Source organism: Mixophyes fleayi, chromosome 5 (genome assembly GCF_038048845.1).
Source record: "Mixophyes fleayi isolate aMixFle1 chromosome 5, aMixFle1.hap1, whole genome shotgun sequence".
In the NCBI taxonomy this organism is placed as follows: Eukaryota; Metazoa; Chordata; class Amphibia; order Anura; family Limnodynastidae; genus Mixophyes; species Mixophyes fleayi.
The window spans coordinates 96,118,420-96,131,202 of record NC_134406.1 but is presented as its reverse complement, the minus strand read 5'-3'; the positions used below and the strand labels follow the sequence as shown (position 1 = coordinate 96,131,202).

Genomic DNA, 12,783 nt, shown 5'->3' with positions numbered 1-12,783 from the left:
GGTTCTGGATATTCTTAATTACTGGGATAATGATTCAATAATGGTTGAAGAGAAGTATTAAAAATGCAAAAAACACACTGTTATGATTCAGTAAACATGACATGATGGTGACTGTAGGGGTCCAAGGGCTGCCAAAACAAAATATTTTAATATGGTGTAAACTTTGCAACTGAAAAATGCTACTTAAAGCCTATTTTAAACAATACCCTATGCACAGTAATTGACGTTGCATTATAGTAATGCAAAAAAAAGCTTTTAAAACACCAGCAAATGTGTTAACTCTGGTCTAGCTGCAGAGACATCTTAGTCGGGTAAATATTATTTTAATATTTAGCAAAACTACAGGGGATATCTGTAGTTAAGCAACTAAGATAATAATATATATGACTATACAATATATAATTAGCTATACCAATCAGTCAGTCAACAGTTCCTTTTTAGACATTGTTTGTAATGTCATTACAGTACTTTATTGTTATTGGCACATTGAGTGTTTCAACATCAATTTTCAGATGGAACCTGCTGTAATAATCTTCATAAATGCAACATCATTGGCTGAAGATTGTATTTTGTCTGTACAACTGAATCATGAAAAAACAAAATTTAGGGTAATATTAAAGTGAACAACTTGCTGCAGGTTTTTTGCTTACCGTGAACCAGGGCCGGATTAACCAGAGGTCTAACTGGGCTACAGCCCAGGGGCCTCGGGCATCCAGGGGGCCCTTGAAAGTGCTCAGCAGCATTATTGATCGGTCGGAGGCGCCCCTGGCCTGATCAATGCTAGTGAGCACTTTCACTGTGGTCCTTCCCCGGCGCGCTGTAGTCTCCTTACTGAGGAGATCTAGTGAGTCTCACTCTCATGAGAGGGGAAGGACTGCAATGCCAGGAGAAGAAGGTAAGTGCTTTGGGGGCTGGGGGCGGTCCAGGGAATGGAGGCCCCCTTAGACCAGGGGCCTCCATTCCCTGAATCCGGCCCTGCCGTGAACGTGTACATTTCACTTCATCGTGATGCTATTTACAAAGCAGAAGCACCCTGGTAGCTATCACTCAGGAAATGCAAAATAAGAAGCCCCCACAGTGTTTGACACTAAGGTAAAGTAAGATTAACTTGGGTAATTGCATCTCTTACAGGTCACATATCCTTAAAGGAAACACATACTTAAGATCAACTTTTATTTTTACTTACATTAATATTGTTTATAAAATACAGAGAATATGTAATCATTCACTTTGAAGATCACAGTTTAAATTTCTTGCCACAAAAACACACTAGGATCCATTTTAGTCAGCCACCAGTTAAACCACCAGTATGTTTTTGGGTAGTGGGAGGAATGCAACCACCCAAGCATCCATGCACACACTGGGGGGACAACCAAACTCACACACAAAGATAGGGCCCTGGTTGGAATCAAACTCATGACCCCAGCACTGTGAGCAAGCAATGCTTGCCACTGTGCCACTGTGCTGCTCATTACATTACATTGACAATAAAAAATAAGAACATACTGTAGTTCCATGTGTGCTTAGTCTGTTCTTTCTTGATATATAAATAGAAATGACAGCTGCCATGGTGATATGAAAGCAAAAAATCTGCAAAGACAGGCACAGTGTTAGCCTTTGCTAGATATACATAACCATTCCAAAGGATGTATTTTTACATATTGGAGTAATGAGTAAGGAGAATCAAATCTAACCTTTCTATAGATCTTAGAAGTTGCCTGTATCCTCTTAAAATGTTGCTCTTTGACTACTGCTAAAGTCAGTCCGATGTCCTAAATGTTTTAACTTTTTGTATTAAGTACAATTTTTACGTGTCTAAAAAGCATTAAAAGTGTCGGCCCTGGTGCAGGCAGGTGGGATGAGGGACCCACTGCATCTGCCATGTGGGCCCCATTATCTGTATGGGCCCCGGTGCAGGGAGATAGGATGAGGGACCCACTGCATCTGCCATGCAGGCCCCATTATCAGTATGGGCCCCGGTGAATTGCACCTGCCACACCAATGGTAGTTCCTCCACTGATACTATGTGACCAGCCCTACAAAATATAGAATAAATATGTCAAAACAGGGGTTTAACTAGACATTTGTGGGCCCCATACCAAAATTTTGTACCAACCAATGGTAAAAACTCACATATATAAGGCTTTGATAGGGAAGGCAAGCCCCATCAGCTGTGGGCCACATAGCAACAGCAACCCTGCACTTATGGCAGTCCTGCCCTTGTTTCAAGATTTGTGTTTTTTTTTTGGATTTTCCACTTTTATCTTCCACGTTATAATATAATAACTTATATTAATTAACCTGTTCCCACATTACTCACATATAATATCAGGCTGAGACCTTAAGGCCTTATATTTGCTATTTTTGCTTTACTTTAGAATGCAGCTGACACACATCTGTTTCTGGCTGTTGGACTAATATAACAAAATAAAGTACATTAAGGTATTCCTTGGAGACTAACAGTTTAGTTTTTAGTTTTGACCCCGCGCCTCAAAAAGTACAGCTAATCCTGCACATAAGATAAACTAGTGAGGCGAGCCTGTAGTGATTATGTATCCTCAGCAAAGAATTCAGAATGGATAAGCAGAATAAATTCATGACGTATCATGTAATGTTTATTTATAATGCTATATATACACATAAGCAAAAACAAGCAGCGGAATGCATTTTTTTATAATGCCTGTTTCTTCATTAAGATTTTATCATCCACCTCCTCTAAAAAGCTTCTTCCTTTACTTTGTTAAATCTGCTTTTACTCAGTGCTGTTTCTGCATTATTTTAATCTTTGCTTCCCTACTTTACATGCACTCTCAAATTTTAAACAAGTAAAATTTGTGCATTAGCTTGCCCTTTTTTCATTTATGATTCATGACTGACAGGTTCCTTGCTGCAAGTTAATGGTATGAGAGAGACATTATTTTAAACATTAAAGTGAAAACCATTTACAAGTATGATAAGAAAGGTCTGTTGACATTAATCTTTAAAATAGCCACAAGGTGCTGCATAAGCTGTGGGTCCACCAACAGGTGAACCTCATGGGACAATATAAAAAAGGAGAGAAAAATCAAGTAAAGTATTAATACAACTTTTGTGAGAATATTTGATATAGCTGATATAATAGTTGTATTGTATATTTAAAAACTATTTAAATAAGCAGACTTGGGCAACCTTTCCCCCAACTGTACCAAAACATGATCAGTAGAAAAGTCAGCCATTGGAACATTTTGGTATCAGGGGGGTAGGTAAGACATCAGAAGAATAAGATAAGAGCATGGGTCTTTCCCAGCTTATATATATGACCACAATGCCGGTTATGAGTCATTAGTGGCGAGGCTCTTAACTTAAGCACATTAAGCGGCATACTTTGGTAGTTTATTCTTTCTATACCAATTGTAATGGCTGCTGAAGATACAGTGAATGCCAGGGTGCCAGCATTGAACTAGGAAAATAAATAAAGGGGTTAAAGAGGGATGTGTGGTGGTGCCTTAATTTAGAATAAATATATTTTTCTACTGTATCTGTGTTTTTTTTAAAAAACATGTTTCCAAGGTGCACTACAGGTCTTAGCTAGCCCTGGATACCAGGGCATACTGACACTTGGTGTTTTATACAAGTGCCAGCATGCCCTGACAGCCATGTCTATGATGGTAATTGTAGTACTACAAGTGCCAGCATACCCATACACTTTAAGGCGGCCAGGGTGTAATGGGATTAGTAGTGCATTATGGAAAATGATTAGCTTTCACTTTAATTTTACTTATTAACCCACATCACTGGGTGAGGGAATAGCCCTAGTGCTATCAGCATGAGGCTGGTTTTTCCTAGGGGATGGCAAGCACGTTTTTTTTACTGGTCCGATCCATCGGGCTAATTCAGTCCCGTGTTGACTGGCTCATGGCTGGTTGGTGCTATGGCAGGGGAACCCACACTTCTATAGTGCCACCAGCCCTGGAAGGCATAGTCTAGTACTTGTACTGGGATATCATGCTTTTTGTCCTCCTGGTCTTGTCCATACCAGCTTAGAAGGGCTAGTGCTGATTTGGCTTTTGGGGGTGGGGGGAGGAACGTTATTTATTTATTTTTTTTGTTATTTTATTTCTATTAAGCCTGATGTGACAGACCCACTTAAACAGCATGATACACTTTTAGCATATAATATACTTTAAGCTTTATCTTACTCAAGTGTACACAATTTGCATACCATGAAGATTTGCAGGTAATTTAATATATCTGTGATGCTGCATAGTAAGCAGATTGTGCAATTTTCACAGACATATTCTCAATTTTTGCTATAAATTGCATCCAATTTTGCATAGGCCCCTTCATCAGCAATCAGCAATTACTATAGTCTACTTGGTTCATGCTGTGGATTACATAAGAACATACCACACTCACCTAAAAACACTGAAAAGTGCACGTGTGAGCAAAGGTGTGCCATCCTTATTCCCCAATATACCTTACAGGCTTTTCTACTAATGAGCAAAAAGTAGCCATAGCTACATTTATAGTTGTTTGTTTTTTCATTTGCCATTTTTGCCATCTAAATTTACTATTTCACCTATCTGGCTCAGATTGGCCCACCAGTGGGCCCTCTGCCTGAGAACTGCAAGAGATACGCTGGTGGGCCGCATGCATCCTTTGAACAGTGGAGCAACATGCCCTTCTGAGCTGAATAAAATTTCATGAAATAACTGGTGTGTTTATACTAAATATGTTCACCATTATCTCCTTTTGTCCATTGTGGCAGGTAGTCATGTTAGGAAGAGGTGCTTTTTTAGTCCAATATATAATGTGAGTGATATCTGGGTAGACTTAGGGGCTGCGAGGTGCCGTAGTAACTTCACATGATGTTTCCACATGATGTTCAGTAATAAACTTTTCTTATTTTTTTGCTCATACCTCATAAATAAGTGAAGTTTTCATTTACGTAATTGGCGGTTTTGTGTGCTACTACAGGACTTCATGGACAATTGAATCGGCCACTTACGGTATAGAAGTTTACTGTATGTATTCATACATGGGTCAGGGCCTGTGAAGTCACAGAAACTGACTTTTTTTTGTTTACTTTTGACCAGCATTAGATCCCATTAGGACACTCTCCTAAAGTTGCAGGAGGTGATTCAGCTGTCTTTATTGGAGTGGGGAGTTAATACTTTACTTTTTAACAGAGCAGCAGTTGAATGTCAGTTACTCTCAAAAAAATATATTTTATCTTTGTATTCCATATATGAGCATTTTTATTTTGGGGTTCATGGGTCATTTAAAGTCACCATTCAAAACAGACTACTTTAAGTTGTATATTAATAAACCGGTCAGACTTTTTTGGTAAATAGCTTTCAATTTAAACAATGTGTACACCATTAAGCATATATTTGTGCTTTCATCTTTATAGCATTATTGTAAATTAGACCATGCAATAAATTCTGTGCATGTGTGTACAATGGCAACATGCTGTGTTGCTGTTGCCCACCATTCATTTCAGTTTGGTGAATTGTTGTTCTTCTGAATTGGTATTTATTTCAATAATTTTACGAGTTTCAGTTAAATTAATTAACTTACCTTGTAGATTTTGCAATGGCAGCGTCATTATCCCTCCTGCAGCTGCAGCTGCAACCAGGCCTTGAATGTTAGTAAGATTGGCTGTAGGCAACGTCAGGACCAGTCCTTGTTGCCCCCCGAGTTGCCCGGCCATGTTAAATGGGATCAGGATTGGCTGGTTGAGGGCCGGAGCACCTCCTGGCATCACTCCCGCTACCGCTGATGCCAGCTGTTGTGCTGCTAGCAGTGGCTAGAAAATAAACATAAATCTGAATTTAGCAAGTGAGAGTTTATATTGTTAGGAAGAGAGAAAAATCTACAACGGTACTTTGAAAAGCATTTCATAAACCTTTTTGCTTTATCAACAGGCTAAGTATTGTTTACAGTATGTTGAACAGCAAATGCAAGGTATAAAGCATAAGATATGAATAAAGTACATAAAAACACACATTGCTATTGTTTAGTACTTGTATACAATGTGATGCCAGGAACTAGTAAATTCTGTTTTCCCTTGGGCAAAGTTTTATGTAAGTCAAAAATAAAAGTAAACCACTGAATAAATTGATATTGCTGCAATTTTCTATACATTCTATAAGACAATAAAATAAGTTTAAATGTCCTTTTGTTGAGCATCTCTGGATTGAAATAAGCACTTAATACCTGAGCTGTATCTATCATGCAGACCCAAGACGGCAGATATCTAAGGCAATGAGCGAAATGGATTTTATTTAAAAAATCTTTTTATTTATAACAAATGCAGAGAGTATAAGAAATTTATTTTTTTTTGCTTGTTGGGCTTTGAGTATCAAGCAATAACTTATAGAATCAAAACTGGGGGACAGAAAGGTATTTTTATGAGGCTATGTATTTTATGTATGAGGCTACAGATTGATGCCAAGTGCTTTATTGGTTCTAGAACTGCTCACCTATTGGTAAATTATTGATACTAATAAGCTATTGGCACACATTATTCTTGTGTCAGTATTTTCAGTCAACTCCCACAATGTTCCTTTGCCCTCATAGAGATTGATGTGATGCATGGAAAGAAAGAAGTCTATATTCTGTCAGTACGGGTCCAGGAACAGGGTGGTTATGGGGGGACTATGGTAGGCATAGTACTTCACAAAAAAGGAGGAGGTTGAGTGGAGAAGTCCAACACTTACAAGGATCTACTACTCTAATGTTCAAAAACCTCAAATATTACTGTATTTACAAACAAGTTTGTCATCTAATTTTGGATAATGTCACAAACAGTAATCTTCCACATGTTGTCAAAAAAGCACAGCGACAAAATAAGAAGAAAGAAGTAATACAAAAAGGAACAACAATAAGATAAAGTAATATAAAAAGGAACAAAAATAAGATAACTCAATAATAAATGTAACAAGAACTAAAACAATAAAAACATGTTCAATTTAAAATTAAACATATTGAAGTATGGAAAATAGTGTTGAGGCATGTACAACTTTAATTCAGACAGTTGGCAAATTGTGCAGCTCTCTTCTACCCCCTCTTGCAGCTTGGACTACCTGCCATTGCTGGTCTTTAAAGCTTAGTTGCTGATTTGCCAGATACTGGCTGCAGCTTTGACTGCTAATTCTATTTTTAAAACATGATTAGAGCTTTATAAAATGTGAAAATGTAATCAATAATATGATAATCCTGATGGAAGAAATGGGCACTAATGACAACTTATTGCACGTTTGTGGAGCTGTAAATAATTAATTCTTCCAGTGACAAAATGAAGTGCAAGCACTAGTGCATAATGAAATCAACATCTGTATATTGCACATTGATTATGCATCTGATGTTCTAAGAATTATAATTTTGGGGTCCGCCAGGTAAATAATGACAAAGCAGGAAATGATTGTAATGTAGTTTCCGTAAGAAAATATTTGCAGAAACAAATTAAATTGGCTGTCCAATTTAGTTCACCCCTATTTGTATCCTGCTCCCCTCAAGGGGAAATTTGTTGGGGGTCACTCCATTTGGAAAGCTTCCATTACCTGAAGCCATTAGTATAGGATGAGGTATTATCTAACACCTTTTAACATGAATATGGTTGGAAGTGAAGCAATTTATAGAATGGATCTTGGTGCAATATCCAGAAATAGGAGCTATAATTAATATCTGAGTATAAGATGCTCGACAATGTGTACGAAAATCTATCTTAATATATCTAGGGTTTGTTTGAGCAAGGCAATGTGGTCTTATATTGGCCCATTTCTGACCAATAATTCCTATCAAAATCAGAGACTTGTTTGCTTATAAAAAAAGAAATCTGTAAGCAGATAACTTTTATCTTCCCATGTTTTCAGCTATTGGTCAATCACAACATGTATTCTGGTTCTTTGGCTTAAGTGCAGAAAGTGCAGAACTGGTCAATTGTCCGGTGAAATTAGACACAGAGCCTGTATTTTGTCAATGAAGCTGACCATCTTCTCATGGGGGGCAACTAAACTTCTGAATTGCAGATTTCAAGGTAAACTTTTAAACTATGTGGGCTCATCAAGTCTTTATGTTACACACTTGCTTTCATCTAACACAAACATCTTTTAGTTTGCTGAAATTCAACAGCTACTAATAATGCAAATTTAATGATTGCCAAAAGCAATATGATTTCAAAAATCCCCCAGGAGATCTTAATATACTTGAGATGCTACATTCACATCCACCTGTCTTTTCAAGGATGCTGCTTACATTTTAAGATTATAAAGTCAAGCAAGAGAACAAGAAGATTGTGCCATAACATGCATTACATTAGACATGAGACATTTCGCACTGCATATTCACACACTCCAGCATCTTATTTAAGCTTGAATGAGCAAAGAACCAATATATTAAATACGTTATTAGTTTCATTAAGAGCATAGTACAGTAGCAGTGAAAGAACAAAATACTTACAGTTACATTTGCTAAGAGAATTATATCATTGCACTAAAATAATATTTAACGTTGTAACAAACCCACTGCCAACACCAAAAATTAACCTGTGTCAACATAGCCTCCAACTCCATTTTAATTTTCATAAGTGTAGTATGGTAAGATCTATCTGGTAAGATTTAAATCTTCAAAATTATCCTTTTTTTCTCTATTATTTGTTTTTCAGTGTGACCTGTCTGAACTTATACTTCCTTGGTTTTTTTTTTTCTACTATGTCTGCAAGCATTTTACTAAGTTCAGATGTCAACAATTCACAAATTCAGTCATTGAGGTCCTTAAACACAATACAATGACAATGTTATAGTCTCCCCAAGCATATCCACCTTCACTCTAGTGGTGATAATGGTGTTCTCTGATTGGTGAGCAGAGTAAACTAATTGCCACATTGAAGATTACATCATCTGTATGCAAAAAACACAATTCATCTGTGGACTGGATTTGTGAAGAGGCTACATTATTGCTCATAGGTGTAGCATCATGTGATCACAAATGCCATCTAGATGATACTGCAAAGATGTCAGAGAAAACCATGTATTCTAACAAGACGAAAGCAGAACTTTTTGGCCTTCTTGCTAATAGGTAAGTACTGTATAGTGCCACTCAAACACTGTACACATGTCTAGTGCCGCCATCAGGGGGGTACTGATGGAGGCTGTGGGGGGTCGGACAGACTCCTCCATATGCCTGGGCCCTTGGTCTGTCTGGGCCCCTAGTCTGGCCGCATGGTCCCCTGCATGATGCGTTGGTTCCCAGTCACTGGTAGGCTGCGAGAGTGCGGTGCGGTGACATCATCACTGGGCAGAGCGCTCCCAGCCTATCAGTGACTGGGAGCCGCCATATTGCAGAGAGGGATAGAACACAGGCGGCCGGGCAACAAGGTAAGTGAATTAGAGCATTTATATGGAGAAGGTGGCCGGACCATGTACTGTGATGAGGGAGGGAGGGGGAGGCATTTTCTCTGATAAGGGAGGTAGTGGAGGCGCTTACTCTGATAAGGGAGGTAGTGGAGGCATCTACTGTGATGGGGGGCATCTACTCTATAGGGGGGGCATGTCCTGTGATGAGGAAGGGGGCATGTACGGTGAAGGTAGTGGTGGGGGGCTCTGCCAAATAAATTAGTACCGGCCACACAGTTTCTGATGTCAGCCCAGCTAGGTAGCATCATCTTCAATATGAACTATGGTGGAGGGAGCATCATGTTATGGGTATGTTCTTCAGTGACAGGAATTGGCAAACTTGTCAGGGTCGATAGGAAGCTGAATGTTGCACATTACGGAAATTCTTAGACAAAAACCTGCCAGCCTCTGGTAAAAAGCTCAAACTGAGGAGGAAGTTTTTCTTTCAAAAATACATTGATTCAAAGGATATATTGAAAGCAACACTGGTGCAGTTTAAAGATAAGAAAATAGATTTTCTTGAGTAGTCCAACAAGCTTTGGTAAGACATGAAACTTGCTGTCTACTGTTGCTCCCTAAACAACCTTGGGCAAACGTTATCAAAGTTATTAGAGACTTTTCTAAACTACTACTTTATAATTTACTACTATCTTTGTGAAGATGAATATGTGATTCAAAAATTAAAATTATTCTAAAAAATAAAAATCCCAGGTGGTGGGAATTAAAAGTGTGTAAAAAAGGATAGGGGTTGAATACTACTTCTACTTCTTACATAATAAATTAGTAGTAATCACCCTTTGCCCTGTTGTTTCATACTCCCCCTGCATCCAGTGAAAATTTAGTCCCTCTGGTTGATTAGGGAGCCAGCATAGCAACCTGTTTGACATTAAACCCCTACAGAACATAGGTTGGAAAGATGATTAAGGACCTTGCTATGAATAGCTTTCTTTGTTTTTTTATTCTTCTATTTTTTCCAGAATCAAAGGAAAAGAATTGGAGGGATTACATTATTTTAATGTTGCATCTCCCAACACATTCAGTTAATTGTTACAACACTTTTTTGTATTTAAAGTTGCAGAGTTGAAACTTTTTTCAATACAGAACAAGAACAACAAATCTATAGAACAGTCCAAACTTAAATAGATGTTGTACAAAGTACATTTTTCAACATTGTGCTTATTTACTGGTGTTCACTGTATATTTCTGTCTTTCCCTTGTATATTAATAATCTAACAAATACTATATTAAATGACTCTTGCATCAGTCATCCTTATTTACACTGCAAATTTAACAAGTTAAAATTAATGTAAGATAAATGGGGAAAATGCCTGTATGAAACAACACTTAAACAGTTAAATGTGAGCTTGTAAAAAAAATAGCTTGCGTTACTCATCTCACAGTCAAATGTGCTCCGTAGGGAACTACTTTGTCTAACAAGCTACTTTTCCATATTTAATGCGTAAAAAAAGCTTTGTGACACATGTCTTGAACATTCCATTTTACATGTCTTACGTTAAGAACTTGTGCTAAAAATCATTTCTCCCTGAAAGTTTCCCTTTGTCCTGGGAAAATATTATGATATTATATTGACACAGCTGTGCGTGTATAGTTTAGGATCATTAAAACTCTGCAGAGACAGACAGCAACATCAAGATATAAAAGTTAAGGGCATTCTGTTATGTAATATATCGGAGGTTGTTTAATACCTGCATACTATATTTTATGATTGGAATGTGGATATATTAATCTAATTATATATTTACTGATTTAGGGATAGGCATGCAATAATACTTTATTTGTATTACTTTAATGTGGGTACACACATCTAATCCTATATTTACTGATATAGGCAAGCAATAATACTGTATTTTTGTATTTGGGTATAAGAATCTAATTATGTATTTACTGATATAGTCATAATAATGCAATATTTCAGGTATAATTGATAATTGGTTCATTGAACATTATTTAAAATGTGTCACATTTATTAACTTCAAACAGCTACTGTAACATATTTTTTTTAAAAAATGATCTCCCCTTTTAAATACATCCCCATACAACATTCACTATTAATAAATTGCAAGCCCCTTGTTAGAAAAATTCTCAGCATAACATTTAGATCAGTATGGTTCATCCCCCAGTTTATAAAAGACAAAAGCATATCATTACCTGAGGCCCAACTGAGAATCCCGGATGAGACTGACTGAGGTGATGAGGATCGTTTGTACCCGACTCAGACGACACAGAGTTGCCTCTGGCCCCTGGAATGCAAAGAGAATCTGTGTCTTACTATCTGAACCAGAGATCAGCACATTACATTTCACTTGTGATGTCACAGAGCATCAGGCTGAAAATGATATGCTTAAATGGTTTATCAATAACCCGAGAGCTCAAATCACTTATCAACTGCATAAATTATGCTAACACTCATTCCGAGCAGCCGGCACATTTAGAGAGATACAACAATCTGACAGCAGAGAAAGTGAACCTGTCATCAGTAAGGCTAATGTGGGTCGCATTATATCAATTTACATACATGACTTCCCAGCGTGACTGTGTAGCATAATTTCTTTTCATGCTCAGATGAATAACAGCTAGTGTAATTTCTACACATGGAACAAATAAAGAAACACCATGAGCATGATTTATTTACTACCATGTTTGTCTCTCAGTGCCTCTGAATAAAAAAAAAAAACATTGGACAAAAACATTATGCTCCAACAGCTAACTATGCCAGATAAATCTTATTATAGTAACTGACTTTATTATGTTAACCATATTTCTTATTTTATTGTGCGTCCACCACCTGTTTTCCTTTTTGTTGCACCCAGCTTTCACCTCATTGTAGAGTATAAGCTCTTTTGATCAGAACATAAACTACTTTTTTGTTATATATAATATGTTTGCACTATATAGTTACATAGTAGTTTCAGAAAATACACATTTGTGGACATGAAAGAAAAATCAAACAATTTCATAATAGCATTTACAGTTATGACATAAAAGCTCAAGAGTAACTGCAGGATGGTAAAAAAACAAATACACTATTTTGTTACAGATTGTTTTCACCTCACCTCTGATGGAAATCTTTGACATAAAGATGCATGTAATACTGTATAGATGGGCCTCTATCTGTAACTGTCAGAACCTGCAGTATTGTGAGTTAGCATATTTTACAGATTCTGTTTTTACCTTGCTTGGTTCAGAGTACAGAAGATCAAAATTTTCAGAACTGGTCTGTAATCTATTTGCCTTTCTTTGCATTTGCGCTGTTTAGAACATTGTGCCACTGGCCCACCCCCAATTATACCACAAACTGGAATAATATAACCATCAGTGCCCCAGCTTTATTCATATCCTGTAAATTCCACAATTTTGCAAATAGTATGTAGCATTGGATTCACCA

At 37.3% G+C, this 12,783-nt stretch overlaps 1 protein-coding gene across 1 annotated transcript in view; it reads right to left on the bottom strand.

Annotated features, from left to right (window-relative positions):
- POU6F2 (POU class 6 homeobox 2) overlaps positions 1 to 12,473 on the bottom strand; it is a 227,367-nt gene extending 214,894 nt beyond the window's left edge. The window contains exons 1-3 of the mRNA XM_075214358.1: positions 12,452 to 12,473; positions 11,547 to 11,638; positions 5,560 to 5,788 (exon numbers count right to left, since the gene is read on the bottom strand). Coding sequence (XP_075070459.1) covers positions 5,560 to 5,788; positions 11,547 to 11,638; positions 12,452 to 12,473 — 343 coding nt within the window. The remainder of the gene's footprint in view (positions 1 to 5,559; positions 5,789 to 11,546; positions 11,639 to 12,451) is intronic.
- Between the last annotated feature and the right edge of the window lie 310 nt (positions 12,474 to 12,783).